The sequence below is a fragment of the Sesamum indicum genome, linkage group LG3 (genome assembly GCF_000512975.1).
Source record: "Sesamum indicum cultivar Zhongzhi No. 13 linkage group LG3, S_indicum_v1.0, whole genome shotgun sequence".
NCBI classification, from domain to species: Eukaryota; Viridiplantae; Streptophyta; class Magnoliopsida; order Lamiales; family Pedaliaceae; genus Sesamum; species Sesamum indicum.
Window position 1 is genome coordinate 8,509,417 of NC_026147.1, and position 20,924 is coordinate 8,530,340.

Here is a 20,924-nt window from a genome sequence, read left to right on the forward strand (position 1 = left end):
TGTAAGGAGTGGATCGATCTCCGGCACAATTACAACACGTTACACAGTTACAGAAATTAACAATAACTTAATATTACAGGCTTTCCTATAACGAATTACAAGTAATCTAAGGAATAGCACAACAGAAACCAGAAATAAACCAGAAACAATAAGATAACAATAAACGGGGTCAAAGACAACTGTAAGGCTCAGGAGCCGTAAAACCCAAGGCCTACACAAGGCCAAAGGTTGAGCACCTCACTGGTTGCTCAAATCAAAAAAGCCACTCAGGCAAACCGAACCACAAAGGTTCTATTTCAACCACAAAGGAGAATGCCACAAAGGCTTTAAGATAACCACGGAGGCTTATGCCACAAAGGCAATATCAGAGTATCAGAGAGACAGGAGAAGAGAGAGTTCGGTTTTCGGCTTATCCCCACGAACCAAAACAGCCCAGCCATATAAACGGGCTGTCCATTAATGGCCGGGAAACGGCCATTATTGGGAAGGGGAGGTTACACAGGACTCCAGGGGTTATGGGAAGAACCCGAAGAGACGAGAGAGACCAGGGTTCGGGAGGGAGAAGGAAGAGGCAGAAATGAGTTAGGGTTTGACCGAGATTAGGTATAAATATGTAGGGTCAATGGGTCGAACCTTTTGTGGGTCGGGTCAAGAGAGTAAGTGGCCCACAGGGCCATGTGTGATTTGGCCGTCCGAAGTGAGGGCCCATCACCTTTGGTTTGGGCCAAATTTTCCCAACATCCGAGTCTCACACTTTCTGGAAGGTGTTCTTTTAGTACAAAATCATGGGACCTCAGATCTTAATATTTGGTTCAAAATGACATCAAACATCAGAAAAATTAAGGGGGCAAAAAAAATGCTAAGCTGATCCTCTGATCTTTCATTTCATGTCCTAATACTGACACTGCAACTCCTGATTCTTTCAAAGGAAGTTCTGTGGGATTCACTGATTTTTTGGCTCTAAAATAAAGAGGAAAAATGGAGAATATGTTTCCAATATTCACCATTTATTATGACAGTGTATTGTTATTCTTTCATCAACATAGTATGAAACAAATAAAATACATGTGTTCACACAAAAGCCGCAACAATTATTCTTATTGTCAACTGATCGGAGCTAGTTCTTCAACTGATCGGGGCAGACGCGGGCGGGACAATAGCAGCAAGAAGGTACATGCGGTGTGCAACAATTGCAAGAAGTGCATTTCACAGCCTTATGGTGATCGGATTCTGTGACAAAACAAGAAAAACTCTAAGATGAGCAAATACGACTAAATGCAATAACTAAAACCTCCCATGAAATTAATAATAGGCCAAAAAATACTGCAAAATATAAGAGCACGCAACTGCCTGACACGAGCATAATGAGCTTCTTTTCTAAAAGTTTAGAGGTTCTGTTGCCATTTTTTACTGTATTCAGGGAGGTTTTGTATGATGCATTAATAAAGAAAGCAAAACACGATTTTAATGAAATTATGAAAAAATATACCTAGGAAAGTCAGTCGAGCGGCATTGCATGGCACCGGTGCAGGGGAAAACACGAAAACGATGATCAAGAATGTCACCACGAGAGTCTTCATGCTGTTTGCTGTCATTCTTAATTATATGTATGAAACGATGTAATAAAATGTATTATGATCAGATAGATAACATTAATTGTTGATGCTGTTCTGAAGAAGATTTGTATACAATATATATATATACATATATATATAGAGAGAGAGGGGTGATATTCAAAGTCTTGCTGCGGGAAAAATGAAGTCTTCTTGGCTTCACAAAGACTAGAACAACGTAAGTTGGAATTTTTGCTGGTTTGATTTGACTGAGGAATTAGTTTTCTTGTGTTATTGAAGATAGTGTGTTGAATATAACAGTGTCCAACTTCATAATATTTTATCATGAAAAGGATGTCATTAGCTTCTCAGAATTTTCTTCTACTTCTTACCACTATAAAATAAGGGATTAATTACACTTACATCCCTTAAAAAATATGAAATTATATTTTCTTCATAAAAGAAATTAAAATTACACTTACACTCACTTCGAAAATTCTTCGTTTCACATGAACCCCTTTCACTAGAGTTTGGACGAAAAATACTGATGTCAACAAAAAAAATTATATAAATCTTTTAATTTTATTTCTCATTTAACATTCCCGTTATATATTTATTTGTATATGTTAACATTAATATTTTTCATCCAAATCATAATAAAAAGGAGTTAGGTATAAAATCTTTGAAGGAGGTATAAGTTTAATTTAAAAAAAAAATAATTTATATTTTTAAAAAGAATTTAAGTGTAACTAACCCTAAAATAAGAAGTCAATTGCAAAAGTCTGTCTTAATTTCTTCACATAGTTTTAGACTTGGAAATTTCAAATGTAGGGTCCATGACTATGTTACTTCTCTTGACCAATACTTATTTTTTATTTCATTTTTCTTATTTTATTGAGTTAAATGCAACGTGTTCCCTCGAGCAAATAATATATTGTCCAACGCACAAAAAAAAAAAAAAAAAAGCGCATCAAATGTAAAATAAAAAACCAAACTTTATTCCATCTAGAAAATCCAACATTTTATAAGCAGAAAACTGATACAACTCTTCCCATCCCTCACCGCATCATCCAAACACTTCAAAAACTTACGAATTTCACCATCTGAGTTTCTCCGGGAAATACTGTAAAAATAAAACCATTTCAAATTAGAGACGGATTGAATCATTGTAAAAATTGCCCAAGTTTTTTGCAGATTTTTTACCTTGTGAATGAGGGAGAGGTAATACGGCTTCACTTTCTCCACATCGATTCTAACCTTACTTTTGCTGTACAAATCATACTTGCTGCAAATGTGATTACAAACATTAATTGACAATTAAAAGAATTATATCATCTACTTTCTAGCTTTTATTTACTTGAAAATTTTGAGCCACTTGATGTTCTCCTCATCTTCCTCGTTCATCAAGTACTTGTATGCTCCAGTTCTATGCAATGCTGCATAATGAAATATCGAATTTTCAGGCTACATAATCAAATCATGGATACTAATTTTTCTTTTTTGCACTTCGTTATATGTATTTCGTTTTTGGTTACCGTAAAATGAGTGGTATCTGATGACGAAAAGACCAGCTGAGGGCAACGTCGACTTGTTCTCCTTTGCGACCTGAAAAGAGAGGATCGAGAAATTGTTGAAAGGTAAGTCCATGGTCGGATATGACGTCCAATATTAAAAGTCGACAATTTCCATACACATTTGCTTTTTACCAAGTACATGTAGTCGTCGTGGCCCCATGACATGAGCACATTGTCAAGTCCACACCCTGCCTTGTACACTCCAAACTTGGTATTGTAAGCAGGGTTGTTGTAGTCAGGATTTTCCTCGAAATACTGCACCAGAAAGGTTGGATAATTTTCTCAAATACATGCATGGAATTATTCATATTTTCATTTCAAATGATACGAGGAAAAGGACCTTGTGGTGAACGATTGATTCATCGAATGCACATCCAACCGGAAACGTATCACCTGTAATGCATATACATGTGCACATTACCACTCAGCATACGCAAATTACACATTCATTTGTATCATCATCAATCTATTTGGTTTGCTTACCAACAACGGCCCATTGTGGGAGCTCTCCGAACTTGGGATGATGAAGAACCTTTCCAAGATCTAAACACAAACACCGTTGGTTTACTACTAAGGCATCAACCTTGTCTAGTCACATACAAACATGCCTACAATGTTGTCTTAATTCTCACTGTTTGATGTTTTCACACTCAATACATATCAGAATTACGTTTTAAACAGTGAGACTTATCGATCATGTATTTAGATGAGGTAATAATACCATGAATGAGGGCGGTCAAATGGAGCCAATCCTCATTAGGATAGTCTTGTCTGATGGCTTCGGCAGTCTGAAGCAAGTGCTCGATTTGAGGTTCATCCAAGTCAGGATCACTCTCATCAATCACATCATTCAACAGTTCACAGCATTCCCATATGCTCATTTCAACCTTGTCCAATTTCCCATATTCTTCCCTCATTCTCTTCACCTGTCCTCATCACCATATAAATAAATGGAATTACAAATCAAAAGAAAAAAAGAATGAAATATATCCATACATAATAATTTTCTTGGGTAATAAAAACTCACAAAATGATAGGTTTGGTTAATGTGATTGATTTTGTAGAAAGTTTCCACCCCTGCTTGCCTCTCACTTTCACCATCATAATCCCTATTTTCACATGTAAATATTTACTTATTTAAAAGAAAAAGAAAAAAGTAATAATTATTAATAATAAAAAGCCCAATAAGGGGAGCATTTGGGCTTGAACTATCCATTGATAGGTGTTGGACAGCATATGGACTCTTGGGCTAGAAGAGCCCAGTTACTATGGGCCTTAAGGGGCGATATAGAGAAAATATTTGCAAATGTAATCCGATTAATAGAGGAAATCAAATATGAGTCCACCAAGATCCGAAATTTGATCAACAGATACAAATAATTATACTCCCAAAGCAGAGGTTTTTGATCATAGGCAGTTTCCAGAATTTGTCCATATAAGTCCAGTCATTTATTAAGGGGGATGAAGAATTAATGGATTCATAAATGAGTAATAATTTGAATAAAAAATTAATCAGTGTTGGGGCATAATAATAATAAAGAGAAGTTGAGGGGGGGGGGTGAAAGGAGAAAAGACCTAAAGTTATGGCCAAATGCATTAGCATCTGGAACCAAAAATCCTGCATCCAAAACTACTTCTTCCTTTGCACTGCTCTTTTCCTCCACTTCAATTCCTGCTTTTGTTTTTTTGTCCATAACAACCATAAATAAGTATATAATTCCTCAACAATTTCTTAAATTAAAAATATAAAAATCACTCATCAACAATCTACATAAACAAACCCCCAAGAAACAAATCTTCCCACTACTCAATTTTTGATTACTAACAAACCCCAGAGATTCTAAATACACAAACCCCGAGACTCAAAAATCAAGAAAAAAACAAGCACAATCATTTTTCATCCAAACCCTAGAGATTCTATTTTTTAAAAAAATAAAAATATTACCAAACTGAGGCTGAGGAATGAGGATCGTCATCCTAAAAATCAAGGAGAGAGAGAGAGAGAGAGAGGGATTATTGAAGAAGAAGAAGAAGAAGAAGTTGGAATACTAGTAGTTGTGAAGAAAAGAAAAAAGGGGGGAGTGGTATTTATAATTGCCGGAGAGTCCTTCCCTGAGAATTCCGAGCCATCGAGTCCTTCCCTGAAAATCTTTCTTTCCCCCTCTTCCCTTTTTTCTTTTTTTTTTTTTAAAAAATAAAATAAAATATTTTCTTTTTCTTTTTAATCTCTCCCGGATAAAAATAAAAAAAAATAATAATTATCATGTGGTAACCGTAACAGCAGGAGAAGAGTTGTAAACAGCTACAGCTGTTCATCAACAAAACCGACAGGTAAGAAAGAGATATTTAGAGCGGTGGGTCCCATGATGACTCAGCTTTGCGTTGGATACCCACATTTCCCCGACTTCCCAAAATATGGCCCCCACACCCACCCCAGGAGATAGCGACGGACTCACTCCTTCAATCCGATGATGTTGATTATGGACCGTTGGTTGTGGTACTGGTGGGAGCCTAGGCCGATACTCACACTCACTCCCACAAACTTCAACCATCCCTAGATATTTTTCACTTTTAACATCAAACAATCACATTACTACTCCACTCTAATCATTATGTTTTTCCAACAAATTTTTATTAATTTAATATCTATATATAATCTGATTTTATATTTTTTAAATCTTAATATAGTGATTTATTCCATTATTTTTATAATTATGACTCTTGGGAAAATTTATAAATAGTCGCCGTAGATATAACTTTTGTAACTGCAAACATCTTTTTACTTATCTTACTCTCACAATCTATATATCGAAATACTATAATTAAAACTTGTTTGATGACTTTTGTCGATTTCACAGTTAAGAAACTAAAGATATATATGTGGTTAGCACATCCTTAAATTCCACTGAGTTTTTGGTAGAAGCAGCATATTTGTGGGTGATTGAGATTAGGATGCATTCAATGTAGTTTATTAATTATGCACTTCCTTTTTCAATACTATATTCTATATTATTATATAAAAGAAAAATTTGTTGTCTTTTCAATTTTTAAATATTCAAATTTATTCTTTAATCTATTTATTTTTTTCAACAAAACTTGGCCGTAACAGTGATTTCAAAATTTTTTTTAATGAATTTACTAAAATACCACTCGTATTTTCTCAATTTTTGACACTTTTATATTTTTGAAGCCACTAACCCATGATTAACAGCCGACTTATCAATTAATTATTTAAATTTTTTGAATATTTTTATATACACGTGGAGTGTGTCATGTACCGCTGATTTAAATAATATAAGAAAAATAATTTTTACAATAGATTCAGATAGGCCAACTAATTTTCATTTTAAATTAAATTTGAAGAAGTGAATGGATTTAAAAGATTGGAAATGGTGTGGCAATAATTGAATGAGAGATATAATTTGTGAGTCCCAATGCAGGCTGGTGATGGTTGCTGCAAACACCAACACCTGGTGCTGAGTTGCTCACCGCCCGATTTCCTCTCACGCCATCACATCTTATTAGGTAGGGTGAGGACATTCCTACATAATAAAAACTTACAGGCTCATGTCTGTACACCACAAATAGTTGAGTCAGGAGGTGCTGCTAACGCACGCAACTCCAATTTGAAATTTCTAGGATTTTTGTGACTACAACGTTGTTTTTAAACATGTTAGGAGTTTCAACTTGATTTGACTACTTATTATGTAATTAATCCTATGTACGGACCTATTAATGTATAGTTCCAAAAAAAATATGATCGAATTGATTTAAGAATAATTTTCTCTCGGCAGAAAACCAAAGGTGTTTGTCAAATAATGGGAATGGTATTTCAGATAAAGTGAACAAATATTACCATGACATAATTTTGAACAAGGAAACACCCAGTTAGATTTTTTTTAAAAAAATATAATAAATGACCGTAACGTGATTTGGTAAGTGAAGAAGATCTTAAATAAGCTTTTCTGCAATTCCAATCCAAATTTTAGATAGTTACTTGGGCGAGACTGGACTAACAAAAAATGCAGCTTAGTAAGCCCAAATCCAAGTTCAAACAGGAGCAAGCAGCACTAGTTAAGGAAAGGGGACCAAAAAAGAGTCCATCTCTCAGGCTAGTATGGTTATGGTGGTATACACACCAAATTTATATTTCATAAATACTAACCGTAGTGGCACGTTGTCTCTGCATGCATATAGCAAATAATATTTTATATTTTAAATTATATTATAAATAATAAAAAATATATATAAACCAATACATTATATTTCTAAAAGGAAAAATAAAAAAAAAAAGAAAACAACAAAGAAAAAAAAAAATCAACTTAAGAGTATACTTGGTATAGCAATAAAATTGATGTTGCTATATCATAACCGCCATTTGTTATAGAAAAATGCCATTTCTTTTTATATAGTATAGATATCACTCTTTGCTTTGGAGAACCAAGTCCAACACAAAAGGAGCTAATAGTCATGTCATTGTGTACCAGCTAAACCTTCAAACATGATCACATCAAGTTGGTTTCAGCTCTGGCTGTTCACCGTACCGTTCAGCTAAATGTCGCTTAACCTTAAACCCAGAGATTGTCTATGTTTCACTTTTAGTTCCAACTTTTACAGTATTCCGGTTGCACTATGCTTAAGGCAACAAGAATCTAGCAAGGATATACCAAACTTATAGCTCACTTGCTAACCGGGTATTACTATCATAATCAAGAAAATTGACTTGCTTAGCAAAGGCTCTACGGCTCAGCATTTTGCAAACAGCTGGTTCCTGATGATTTGACGATTGCCCTGGTTTCAGATTGAAATAGGTCAAAGCAGATCTCTGATCAGAATTTCATTCTTTTAGATGGGCCTTGATCGATGATGGGATCAACAGCTCCCTGTGGCTCTGCTTGCTGTGTGTCCGAGCTTTTCTCTCCTTCTGCAGTCGGAGGGGCATAACCCTCTGGAAAAGGAGGTGGCGGTGGAGCAGGTGGCAGCTGTGAAATATTAGGATATTCATTTAATAGATATCAAAGTATACAGGCACAAGGGGAATTTCCAGTTCTGAGTTCCATGTACTGAAATTTGAAAATTGATTAAGCCATGTTATAGTCAACATAGCATACCAGAAGAATCAGCAAAAGATGAGGTAACATAGTAATTTATTTCCATATGCATCTACTTTTTAATGAGGCCAGAACAGAGAAAATGTTCAATTTTCTGCCACACAGCAAAAGTATCTGCTAAGAAAGGATAAGTTTAATGCATGGTTCACCATTTAGCATACCCTCCGAAAGAGGAGTTTGATAAAATGATGCTGGTATCACAAGTTCACATTCCCTCTAAGAGCCTCAACAACCATCTTGGGAAAGCATGAGAGGGCAAATACACAGACCACGTCACAGATTCAACTCAGTGAAGCAATGACATTGATTTTACCTTACGTTGCAGTGAAGCAAGAATATGGTCTACACGCTTAAGTTCCTTAAAGTCAATGGTTTCTTTAGCAGCTTTTGGTTCAGAAGAGGTACTCTCGTTTTCCGCATCAACTGTGGCAGAAGAAACACAAGAAGTGAAAGGTTACAATGAGCAGAGAAAACATCTTAGATATAGAAAAATTACAATGCACCATGAAAGGCAGCAGAAAGACACTTATACTAAGTATGAGTTAAGATTTTGGGAAGCTTGAGCTTGAATTGATTAGATGTTCCTGATATTATAAAAGTAGATTCTTTTGCCATTACGTATCAGTATCAATTGGGTTGATGATTGAATAGAAGACAGAGGTCGTAGCATGTTCGAGTCCAATTTTCACTCATGTAGGATAACTATAGTTCAGACTGAAAGAACAAAAGGAAAATAATCACTATATGATGTGAAGTATAATTACAGATTCATATGAACTCTGCAATGTAATTCCTTTGTCATTAATTTTTAGGTTTCATAGTGTGCATTGGAGCATTTTTGTCGTAAAAAGGTAGAAATCGAAATGAGAAGATACCATATCCAATTTTCTCCAACTTTGATGCAGCCGTGTTAAAAGCCTTTGATATATGGTATAATGCACGCCCCTGCCAAAAGAGGATTAGACAGATCTTAGAAAGAAGAACAATGAAAATTCAGATAATATGTAGCATTGTATACACTCATGACCCGAAGTCTAAATGGTGAATTTCCATCAATCTGAAGAATCATAAAAGGAAAATAGAAAAGAAAACAAGGACATTCCATTGTCTGAAGAGAACAAAAAGAAAGCATGGATCAGTTAAATCAAGACACTTATTAGAAAAGATGCCAGCATATCAGGCTCACACCCTCTGTTTTGGTCTAATCACATTTTCACAAATATCAGCAAGCATAAGAAACAGGGTTGTCGGAATATCATCGCAGGGCCCTTCAAGAACTTCACCAGAAGCCCGTAAAGGGCATCAGCAAACATCAAAAAGTACACAACAGATCACAATAGTGAAACATTCACTCTCCTGCTATACTTCAAACATAAAAGAAGATTCAAACCCCCCAAATTCTGAAATACAATGACAAATCAGGACCAAAAATCATCACATTAAGGTTAATACAGGAGTTAAAGCTTGCAGCAACTGCACCTTCACATGTGAATTTTTAACCAAATTATCTAAAACACTAGCAACGCAGATATCCAAACACGATAAAAGTCAGGTTGATAGTGAAATAACAAAATAAATGCTTAACATCATGACTAAAGTAAAAAACACACACATACACAACAGGTGAAGGAAAACTAACAACTCGGGAGGCAAAGACGTTGCAAAGCTGAGGCGCTTGGTATATTGATCCGTCCAAGATGTAATATGTTAGCATAGGTGTTACTTTCTCAGGACCATCCCTCTTTTGCTTCCTAAAGACAAACAAATGAGGCTCCAACACTTCGCTCAACATGTACTCTGTTCCAGTCATCTTCCTTCATGCAGAAAATGTTCATTCGATAATTTCAAACTTCATTCAAATCTGCATAACTAAGGAAACTTTATTTTAAATCACACCTCATTTTTTATTATTGAGCTACATTTCGCCCATTAAAACAGTCTTAAATTCCCATAACTGAAGGCAACAATCTGAGACTACTGCACTCAATTAATAGAAATAGTTCGCTTAAGAGTGCATTCTGTGAGTGCATACGCATGTCACCATATGAATTTTATCAACTAAGCAACAACTCATTGCATAATCATTGCTTCAACCACAAAAGTCAAACTCTTTCGTACTATTCTACCAGATTATCCCAACCAGATATAATTGAAACTACAAAATTCAATTAGGCTGATAAAAATTTAATTTTGCGCCAATAATCACAAGAACACGCACTTACGAGAGGTGAGAAGTGTCGAGGGGGTGAATAGCACGGAGGCGAAGCTGCTCATTATTGCAAGAGTAATCGTAGAAGGGGGAAAGTGCAAAGTAATCAAAAACTAGGTTTCTGTCGAGCGGATATGTATTAAGCCATAGCTGATCGCGAAAACAGATGCCGGTCATGTCTGTTCCCGGCGGCGGTGGCGCCGCGACAGGGGGAGGAGGCGCGCCACCATCCAACGCGGCGGCGGGTGGGACCATCGGCGTCGTTGCCATTGCTGTGTAGTTAATGCGGTTGTACTAAAATGTAATCTAAAGTCAATTGTGTATACTTAAAATCGAATAGGGAAAACGAAAGGGAATAAACTAAAGAAAGAAAAATAGAAGGGCATATTCTGATATAACCCCCATATTTCTAGAAATATGAAATTGCCCCCACAAATTTTTCCTAATATCAATAAATGACACTTAGAATTTCTAAATTAAAATTAAGCACTAGGCCATGTTTGTTTCTTGCATTCTAATAAGAAAATACTATTCTCCATTTAAATTTAAAATAAAGTCAATAATAGGAAAAATAATGTCTTTTCATAAATTAAACCATATTTAAAATATAATTTTCTTTCAACAACACAACTATAAGTTTGTAACTTGATTATATGTAATAATTTTGATGTCGATGAAATTACAGTGACACATTTATTAAATATTTTATAGCGATAATGATCGAAAGAGGATTGTTATTTCGATAGATATTTTCTTGTATTTATTGAACCAAACAAAGAATTATAATAGTTTTATGGTTAATCATATTTAAATTTTCTCTAAAATTATAAAATTATATTTTTTTCCATATAAATTTTAAAATGACATTTACATCTCCTAAAAAAATTGATTGTTTACGCCTAAATCACCTTTCGTTAAATATAGACGAAAATACTGATGTTAGCGAAAAAATTACATAAAATTTTCAGTTTTACTCCTAATTTAACATTTTTATGTAATATTTTTTGTACATAAAAATAAAAAAATGTAATGATATTAACCTCATTATATATATATATATATACTATATTTATCACCTCATGAGAATAAAAATATTAAATGAGATTATGAGAGACAAAGTTAAAATTGATATAAATTTTTTGTTGGCGTCAGTATTTTCCACCCAACCTTAAAACAGAAAGGGGTTAGGAGTAAATAAAGAATTTTCGAAAAAAGTATAAGTGTAATTTCAAAATATTTTTAAGAAAGTGTACTTTTATATTTTTAGATGGTCTAAGTGTAATTAATGCATAATTTTATACTTTATTTTTTTCAATATATATATATTTTTATTTATTTTATTCTGAATTGAAAGTTGAAGATCCAAACACAGCATAAAGATGATTATAAGAGAGATAGGGTGGGAGAGTCTTTCTAATTTTGGGCCTTCCTTTCAGGGGAACCTCTTTCCTAACACCACCGTCCAACAAAATTGTTTTCCTCCACAGATTGAATTTGAATTTCTCAACTTTCCGTGCTTGTTCCACCGCCCCCAAGCAATTCCCACGCAAAAATTTCCAGCAAGAAATTTCCATATTGATATCAAACCTGTTGGATGTCCAAGAATTTTTCCCTGTCATGCCATTTTTGATCTTTGCACAATCCTTTGCATGAACTGATCAACCCTTTTACAAGGATTGCAACAGATCAAAACATTCCATGTAATCCACAGAAACATATAATTCTCCTTCCCCTGAGGTAATGATGACATGTTAGCTTCCTGTTTGTAGAATTGTCCCAATGAGGGATATTGTTCTGTTGTGTCATCCTGTACTAGGCTTGGCAATTCTGTTGATGCAATTGCATTGTCCGGGTCCCAGTTTTTCTTCATCAAGTTTGTGTCTTTACGTTGAAAATTTATCACCATTCTCACTTGTCATTCATTAGGAGAAGGTTGGATACAAGAAAAGGAAGGAAACACGAATGGCTTTTCGTGTTTCCGCGAGAAATCATTCCATGTCCTCTTCACAACAACCCCTGGCTCAGAAACTAATGAATGATCCCGTGACGCAGAAAACGGCACAGAGTATGGTTACGTGCGTATATCAGACACATATTGCTGGTTTTTGGCGTAATGTGACTATAGTGTGGAGCAAGAACCTCATGAATTACTCTCTAAGCATATCTGTGGAGAGCATTGACCATGATCAACCTTACATGTGCAAAATCGAACTTAAACCTTGGCATTTTTGGGCCAAGAGAGGGTATAGGACCTTTGAAGTTGATGGGCACCAACTTGATGCCTATTGGGACTTAAGATCAGCAAAATTTTCAGGCAGTCCAGAGCCCAGTTCCGATTTTTATGTTGCCTTAGTTTCTGAAGAAGAAGTGGTGTTATTGCTAGGGGACAGCAAGAAAAAGGCCTATAAGAGAACGAAAGGAAGGCCTGCCCTTGTGGAAGCTGTTATGTTCTACAAGAAAGAGCATGTTTTTGGCAAGAAATCGTTCTCCACGAGGGCAAAGTTTGATCAGAAGAAACGGGAGCACGAAATCGTTGTGGAGAGCTCGACCTCAGGGCCTAGAGAACCAGAAATGTGGATTAGCATAGACGGGATTGTGTTGATACACATAAAGAATTTGCAGTGGAAATTCAGGGGTAATCAGACTGTATTGGTGAACAAGCAGCCGGTACAAGTGTTCTGGGACGTGCACGCTTGGTTGTTCTGTGCCCCGGGGTCGAGCCATGGCTTGTTCATCTTCAAGCCTGGTGAACCCGAAGCAGATAGCGATGTGGAAGACGAGACTCGCGGCGATGAGAGTGATTGTAGTGGCCCAAGCAAGTATTACTCAACGCTGAGCTATTCAAAGGCCTCTCAGTTCTGTCTTTTCCTATATGCATGGAAGATTGAGTGAGGAAAAAAGGCACGAGAAAAAGCTCGAAAATGGTGTGATCTCCCGTGACTTGTAGGGTAAGTTTATTGATGTTGCTGATGATACTGCTGGAACATGCTGGTTTAGTTTACAAGTCAAAGTGTTAGAATAGAGAAGGCTGATGAGTTTTGTCCACTCATACATACTTCAAATAGGCCACTGAATCATCTGAATTAGCAATCAGATAGCACGGCAGGTAGCTCCCTAACACACTGTATATGTACTTGATTTTTCATTTCTTGTGCCAACAAAAGGATACTACTAATTTCCGTGCTCTCATTCAACATCAATCTCATTGTGCTGCATGCTGACATTGATCACCATTTGTAATTTTCCTTCATCCTGTCGACGTTGCGGTCTATCACAGTGAAATGTAGCACCTTGGCCGTGCAACAAGGGCCGAAACATAGCGCTACAAAAAACCTGCTCCCGAAAGCAGCATCTGTGTTGCTCACAACAGATTCTTGCATCATGATGTATGAGAAGCCAGGCCCGGCTTTTCGCCTCCCAAAGAAAATATTCAGATTCTTTGCGATTTTGCATTATGTATATAGAATATTTTCTTGGAAATATAGCTGATGTGAATTTCATAGACGTGACGTACATATGTTAAATGGAATACAAATTGCAACATCGTTATGTAATAAAATTCAGGCTGTACTGTTCCTCATCAGGCTTGCTTTTGGGGTTCTTTTACTTTGGGTAATCAATGGCTAGCAACATGCAGCCCATTAAGTTGGATGATACGGAAGTTCCATGGTATTGGGCTTTTCAGTAAAATCCAGCTTGTATATGCTCATGGGCTTTCGATTCTTTGCACAAGTAACAGAGAGGAATTGCCATATTATCTTTTTTTCTTTTTGAGGTAAATTAAAACGAGCTCTATTTAATGTAATTATAAATATTTTTTTATATGAATTAAGTGAATATTTTTTAAAAAATTTAAAATCTTTCCATCCACCTTGTCTATTGTTTTTTTTTGCAAATGTTTTGATATTTTCTTTAAAGAAAAGAGTAAAGTCGAACAATTCCAGACTTTCATCCAATAAATACACAATTCCATCAAACATCAGCAACATTGATAATTTTTCAAATAATAAAAGGTATTGACAATTATATCTGACAAATTTATTGTAGTTTATTCTTCATTTTTTATAATTAAAAGAGAGGGAGAGACAATCAACGCATTAATTCTCATTGGGCCTGATCATAGTAATCTCCAACTGCTTTGAAATCCTTTTTAGGTGTAATGATAGTTAGGAATGCACAACTACTATGAAATTTGCCTTGAAACTGATCATAGAAATCCCAAATCGCCGTAAAATGTGCAATTTGAGCTATAATAATTACTCAAAGGATGAAACCATCGTTACAATCCAATACAGATAAAATGGGTTCAGACCATATTACGTAAGCCATTGAATTTAATATCTGACTAAGTAAATTTGTATTTAAATTGATTTAATCTTATGATCTTTCTTATATGAAGACATAATAACTTATTTTACACGAACCATCGTATCCATCTAAAATGAAGCCAATCCCTTGCAACTGTAGTCCAAAAAACAGGCTCAACATTGGTGACAAATCCTACGGTTTGGATGGTTAAGAATGTCAAAGCAAGTTGCAAAACTTGACAACCTACGCAAATTCAAGGAAATTTGAGACGGGCAAGTAGCCACATATGACCACATCGTAACTGTCTCCATTCAAGATTTGGTACAGTACCGTAGCTAGCTACTTGCAATTTTGGTTGCACTTTTATTTATTTTAAGGGATATTAAAATAGGGGACGCCATTCGGTTTTGGTATTTAATTTTCATAGCCACAAAGTTGTTGAGTTTGGAATTAAAATGAGTTTGACTAAGAAAAAAATATTCAATTATATGTAATTTGATTGGTTATTAATTAAATTTGAGTAGTGTGATATTTTATTTCATGCAGTTTAAACTTAGAGGTTGGGTCAATGGGGTAATTAAGGTGTCCAAAGTTTTAATGTTTGAAGTAATTGTTTTCTTGGTTTTAATTCTATTAAAATTTAGGCAAATGCCTTAATGTTGCTAATTTGATCAAAACAATTCAAGATTTTTTTGTAGTTGTCACTCGGGCCCACATTTTATCAGATTATTACCAGGTTGTTAGGGTATTTTATGCCGAATTTCAAAACATTTTGAGACAATCCAAGATTTCGTCCATTTGAAATCTACTCAACCAAGTTTATGAACTCTTTTTTTTTTAAAATACCTGCAAAACAATTCGTTCAGAGATAAACTGCTTTTTATTTTAATTTTTCTAGTTTTTAAAATATTGAAGACGAATTCTTTCATTATTCTCTCAATTTCTATTCTCCTCCAACTAGAATTGCGTTCCTTCTTACACTAACCTTATGAAAACTCAACAAGCAATTCCACAATCAATCAAACTTTTTTTTATTTTTTTTTCCCAACCAATTTATAAGAACAAACATATTAATTTCCCCTCATAAATGAATTAAATTCCTTGATTACAATAATCTTGTACCCAAGATTCGTACCACATTAATGTCTAGGAGTAGACAGGTGCACGTGCAAGTAGGGGGTGGTGAAGAGTCCAAAGAACAACCCTAAAAATGCCAAAAAAGAAGAATAAAACATGTGGTTAGCATTAAGGTATTATAGTGAGGGGTGAGTTTCAAGGGCCACGCCTTGGATTGAATCAAGGAGACAGGACCAGCACTCACATCTGTTCATAATGCACTATTATTAAGAAGAGAATGTTTGCTACATTACATTGATTAGTGCGCAATCTTAATTATTAATTTTTTAAAAACAATTCCTTCTTAGCATCTCCAAGAAAAAGTGATCCTAAGTACAAATCCCTTCATTAATAAACAATTTTATTACACAATAAAGACTGTTATACTGCATGTCTGAACTAGCTACTAATTTATAATTACATAAAGTTGTTGTCACTTTCTTCCACCCTTTTACCTAATTATTAATCATAATTAGTGCTATAATTACTATCCCCTTTCGGAGATACTAATTTATAATTACATACAATCAAATATATAATTATCCAGATTTATTTATTACAATTCAAAGATTGATATATCCATCAATCCTCGTATATACGTACCTCGCGTGCTACTGTAGTTCTTGAATTGTGGGGATCATGATTATACTCATGATTAAAGGGGTACTATGACTTAATTATGAAATTTAGATTAGCTAGCAAGGCCATGATGGCTTCATCATTCTTTCAACTTTTTTGAGAAGAGATAAAGATTAATACATTCTCATCATCACATCATGATCTAATGATGATGGCTATGATTACATCAAAAGTCAGATAGTTAAAATTAGACATTTTTCTCAAAGTACAATCATGATCATCATGCCTATCTAAGCTAGATCAGTTGGAAAGTAAAAATCATCATCATGATGATCATGATCATGATCAAGAACATTCTTTTTTTCTACTTGATCATAAATATCCAATAATTAATTCTTGGATTGGTTGGGGTTTTGGATTGAGAACTGGGGTTGATGATGCATGGGAAAATTCAAGGAGTAGTTGAGAAAGGGTGAGAATCCAAGATTTGCATTGTTGACTAGTACTGTGTGATCATCAATCTTCTGTCCTAATGCTTCAAGTGCTTTCACCTGTGATCTGAGGAACTTGAGGTAGTTTGCAGCCTCATCAAGCATGGATGCTGTGTCCATTTTGCTCCCTCCCGGCACCAGCTTCTGCAAAACCCTAATCCTCTCACTGATTCTCTCCCTCCTCTGCCGTGCAGCCACAGTCTGGGGGTCGTTCGATATGCGCACGTTCTTGCGTTTCGGCTTCTCCACCGTCTCCAGGCCGAAGTTCACCGGCCTGAAGGCGGCCGCGCGGTAGATCATCTCTTTCATTTGAGCAATCGCCTCTGCGTCGGGCTCGTCGGCAGAGGAGGATGTCGAGGAGCTTGGCTGCTGGAAATTGATGTTTGATGATGAATCTAATCTGGGCTTTTTGGGTTTTCGCTGGAAGCTGCTGCTGCTACTGCCCTGATGATGATCGGTTGTGGCTGAGTAGTTATAATTTGGGTGGTGAAAATCAAGATTTTGCTGTTGATGACTTTCTGCTCTCTTTCTCTTGCTGAAATTAATAGGGTGGTGATGATGATTTTGGACTGATTGATTGTCGTGTGACACGTCCGTGTCAGAATCCTTGCCAAAGCGTTTGGTGGTCTCCTCAGGCCGTAAAATGGCTGATGGAACAGATTTGTAGCTCCACAAGCTTTTGCAGTCGGAGAATATCATTGAAATCCCATCATCTTCAACCGATGTGGTATCCGTCTGGCTGTTGGACGCCGACAGCAGGCAATCAAGGGACTCGAGGGAGCCGGCCGTGTTGGTCGAGACCACGGGCTTCTTCATACCAGAATCAAGAATTAGGCCATTCTGCTGACTGATATTGTTCAATGTATTATTGTCGTCAAAGGAATTAGAATGCAGCATTTCTGCAGTAATGGCAACTGATCCCCAACTGTTGACACCTTCTGATCTTGAATTCCACTGTGGCAAAACATTGGGGAAAACAGCATCATGAGGTGTCTGAATCAGATGAACTGGATTGAAACCATGATCTTTAGACATCATTTGCATCTTGTCTGATCCAGGAATATTCATCAAGCTCTCTTCAAGATCGTCCTGCTGGTTGCTCCAATCAAGACCATCCATTTGATCAAATTAAACAATTCCTTTAGCCCACAAAATGAGTCATTGAATCAGCACAAAACAAGACTCAAATGAACACAACAAGTAGGAAAAAAAGGACAGGAAATTCAAGAAAACTAAAGATACATGTAGAATTAACGTACCTTGTTCAATATCGACAGGCTGGTTGTAACCTCGGAATCTTATTATACAGATGACAATATAGATGTGTATGTATGGAGACGAGAGAGCGTAAAATCGATGTCGATGAGAATTGTTAATGGTATGTTATGAGGGCGGGTTGAGAAGAATCCAACACCAGCAGCTCCAACCACCACCTTAAACTCATACAGTGAGAAACTGAAAACCTTGAAGAAAAACAGGCCATTGCTAACGTCAGTTTCAGCTGCTAAATTTTGTCCAAATCTCCGAAATCGAGACAAAAAAGCAGAAATTCATGTAACTGCTCAATTAGCTAATTGCAAAGATGAAAAATGCCAAAAAACAGTAAATGCCATGAAACCAAAAAAGAATCATCTCTTTTACATACATAATCTAGGTAGCTAGAGATAAGCACAGAAGAAGAATCAATTCTACTGACATACATACCTTAAACCATGCAGTTTTGAGGAGCAAATGTTGAAAGAGGTATTAGGACATGTTGGTTCCAAGAGATGATGCTTATATAGAATACTAATACATAAAATCAAATTAAAAGATGAGGGTTCATATTTTAATAATTTTACAGCCAAAAATAACTCATTAAATATTTTTTTTGAATCAAGAATTTAAATAAAATAATAATTCATATACATAAACATATGTACATATTATTTAAGAAAAAGGAAATTGGAGTTGACAGGAGATGCAAATGGTTTTGAAAAGATAAGGGTTTATGGTCAGTTTGGTGGGGCTGTAAGAAGTGAGTTGTGCAGATGAAGAGCATGAGATTTCAGAGCACTTTAATATTTATATATATATATAAGTATATAAAATTGAATTGAAATATTTTTAGGAGTGGGGAGAGTCTGTTCTCTCCTTTAGTTTTGGCTGCTGAATGCTGATCTGATGCTTTGCTTTGCCATGCGCTCTGTTAAAACTGCAGAAATATGAGATTAAAATATTCAGTAGGAGGCTGCTACTTTTATTGATTTCCAATGCTAATCATACTTTAATCATAACCATTTAAATTCTTCTAACTTTTCACCTTTTCCACCAGTACTCTACTTTTTGACCCTGAACAAAGGTAAATAATGTGATATGTCTTTCCCTTGTTACACCAAATACTATTCATTTTAATTTTTATAAATTTCATAATTTTGACGCTCGACTACATTATCAAACCCCTAGACGAAGGATTTGAGATGGGCATGCCACTTTGTTTTCGTAGACGATGCCAAATGATGTAGGCGAGTGTCCTATATTGATTACAGACAAGGATGCTGAGTGAATTATATGTCCTAAAGTCTCCTCTCCCTAGTGAAAACTGTGAGGCTGTAGAACGAATAATAACTAAAGTAATCGGGTACCGATCGAGTTGCAAGTCATTCAAAAAATAGTGAGAAAGTGGGATGTTAGATATATAAATTTAAAAATAAATTATATATACATAGCTGTCTTCTTGACTTTGCAATTATATTTTTATTGCAGAATATAAACAAATAAGTGGAAATTAAATGGAAAGGATAAAATCTTGAGAAAGAGAGAGAGAGGAGAGAGAGATCCTCTCTCTTTCTCTCTCCTCTCTCTATATATATATATGAATGAATAGTTTGTTGGGATTGATATGTTTAATGAAACATGATATGATATGATAGTAGTGGGAGGGGATTTGGAATACATATATTTTGTCTCTCTCAATCTCAATGCAATCCATCCAATTATTCTTAATTCAAATGCACAAACAGAGGCTGTTTCCTTAACTCTTTCTAAAAACATGTTTTACGAGTTTATAAGATATTAAATTTTATTTTAAAAATAAGTTTCAAAAATATTTAGATAAAATAAAATATTAAAATTTATTATAAGATGTGTGAACATCTTATAAAATGTTAGAATGTTTGGCATAATAAGATTTTCTATTGGACATGTATACCATTAAAATCAAATAAGTTGTTATTTTTTGATATATTTTATTTTAATATTTTTAAAACGCTTTTATAAATAGTATATATTAGTTTAATTTCAAATAAAAATAATCTTTTCACGATAACAAAAAAAAATAACGAATTATTAACTAAACTTTTAAATTAATTAAATATATATATTCATGCTAGTCGAATATTAATATAAATATATAATTAATTTTTTTTAGTGCAATAATTATTTCTAATCGTATAAATTATAATATTTCAAATTTTATATTCTTTTAGTAAATATAATATCAATAAAGATCTTATTTTTATTTAATTATAATAATTTATTATTAAATCATAAAGTATTTTCTCTTTTTCGAATATTAAAAAAATTAAATAGCAAAAATAGAAATTCTAGAGTGTGTGTGTGAGAGAGAGAGAGAGAGAAAGAAAGGAGACTGTGTATGGGTGTGTGAGAGAAAGATTGTGTAAGCGTATTTTAGTCTTTTGATATATTAATTTTATATAGATTATAAAATCTTATAAAAAAAGTTATGAAAGTTAACTTTTTTTTAAAAAAAAAAAGCTTATAAGATCCAAAACATCTTATTTTGAAATCTTATAAGTTTTTTTAAAAAAATTAGCTTAACACTTTTTCTGAACTTATAAGCTCTAAAACATCTTATAAGATATTTTGAGGAGTTTATATGCTTAGCCGAAAATCATGTTGTACGAATAAATTCATTGAGTTTCACCGAATGCATAGTTATTTGTCTCGTTTTATGTGAATTATTATAAGTTATTTATAGTCAT

The 20,924-nt window shown here is 34.7% G+C and overlaps 4 protein-coding genes across 6 annotated transcripts; 1 reads left to right on the plus strand and 3 right to left on the minus strand.

Moving 5' to 3' along the window:
• On the minus strand, window positions 2,529–5,228 carry LOC105157705 (inositol oxygenase 1-like). Of its 2 annotated transcripts, none has more exons than XM_011074153.2 (11): window positions 5,073–5,228; window positions 4,703–4,799; window positions 4,155–4,236; window positions 3,849–4,053; window positions 3,611–3,670; window positions 3,468–3,520; window positions 3,260–3,382; window positions 3,089–3,158; window positions 2,911–2,989; window positions 2,757–2,838; window positions 2,529–2,676 (listed from the first exon to the last, which is right to left on the minus strand). In XM_011074153.2, the coding sequence occupies exons 1-11, from the start codon at window positions 5,101–5,103 to the stop codon at window positions 2,650–2,652; spliced, it is 909 nt and encodes a 302-aa protein (XP_011072455.1). In that variant the 5' UTR covers window positions 5,104–5,228; the 3' UTR covers window positions 2,529–2,649. The 2 variants fall into 2 exon arrangements, with proteins under 2 accessions (XP_011072455.1, XP_011072454.1); XM_011074152.2 differs by having other exon boundaries at window positions 4,703–4,802; window positions 5,073–5,195.
• On the minus strand, window positions 7,509–10,784 carry LOC105157706 (mediator of RNA polymerase II transcription subunit 6). Its single transcript, XM_011074154.2, has 5 exons — window positions 10,461–10,784; window positions 9,878–10,052; window positions 9,114–9,183; window positions 8,552–8,661; window positions 7,509–8,109 (listed from the first exon to the last, which is right to left on the minus strand). Exons 1-5 carry the CDS (start codon window positions 10,715–10,717, stop codon window positions 7,957–7,959), a joined length of 765 nt encoding a protein of 254 aa, XP_011072456.1. The 5' UTR covers window positions 10,718–10,784; the 3' UTR covers window positions 7,509–7,956.
• On the plus strand, window positions 11,815–13,951 carry LOC105157708. Its single transcript, XM_011074155.2, has 2 exons — window positions 11,815–12,184; window positions 12,374–13,951. Exon 2 carries the CDS (start codon window positions 12,410–12,412, stop codon window positions 13,337–13,339), a length of 930 nt encoding a protein of 309 aa, XP_011072457.1. The 5' UTR covers window positions 11,815–12,184; window positions 12,374–12,409; the 3' UTR covers window positions 13,340–13,951.
• LOC105157709 (transcription factor bHLH87) lies at window positions 16,563–19,074 on the minus strand. 2 transcript variants are annotated; one of them, XM_020692411.1, is made up of 3 exons: window positions 18,646–19,074; window positions 18,201–18,404; window positions 16,563–18,030 (listed from the first exon to the last, which is right to left on the minus strand). In XM_020692411.1, exon 3 carries the CDS (start codon window positions 18,007–18,009, stop codon window positions 16,840–16,842), a length of 1,170 nt encoding a protein of 389 aa, XP_020548070.1. In that variant the 5' UTR covers window positions 18,010–18,030; window positions 18,201–18,404; window positions 18,646–19,074; the 3' UTR covers window positions 16,563–16,839. The 2 variants fall into 2 exon arrangements, with proteins under 2 accessions (XP_020548070.1, XP_011072458.1); XM_011074156.2 differs by having other exon boundaries at window positions 16,563–18,080; window positions 18,646–19,073.

Excerpts from the sequence above, each read along its gene's own strand:
- LOC105157706 (XM_011074154.2), bottom strand. The coding sequence starts at position 10,717 with ATGGCAACGACGCCGATGGTCCCACCCGCCGCCGCGTTGGATGGTGGC. Across the intron at positions 9,184-9,877 it reads ACGTCTTTGCCTCCCGAGTT|GGGCGTGCATTATACCATAT; the intron begins GTTAGTTTTCCT and ends CTCTTTTGGCAG. Across the intron at positions 8,110-8,551 it reads TTGCTTCACTGCAACGTAAG|CTGCCACCTGCTCCACCGCC; the intron begins GTAAAATCAATG and ends AATATTTCACAG.
- LOC105157709 (XM_011074156.2), bottom strand. The coding sequence starts at position 18,060 with ATGGATGGTCTTGATTGGAGCAACCAGCAGGACGATCTTGAAGAGAGC.
- LOC105157705 (XM_011074152.2), bottom strand. The coding sequence starts at position 5,103 with ATGACGATCCTCATTCCTCAGCCTCAGTTTG. Across the intron at positions 4,237-4,702 it reads GCATTTGGCCATAACTTTAG|GGATTATGATGGTGAAAGTG; the intron begins GTCTTTTCTCCT and ends ATGTGAAAATAG. Across the intron at positions 2,677-2,756 it reads ACCTCTCCCTCATTCACAAG|TATTTCCCGGAGAAACTCAG; the intron begins GTAAAAAATCTG and ends TTATTTTTACAG.
- LOC105157708 (XM_011074155.2), top strand. The coding sequence starts at position 12,410 with ATGGCTTTTCGTGTTTCCGCGAGAAATCATTCCATGTCCTCTTCACAA.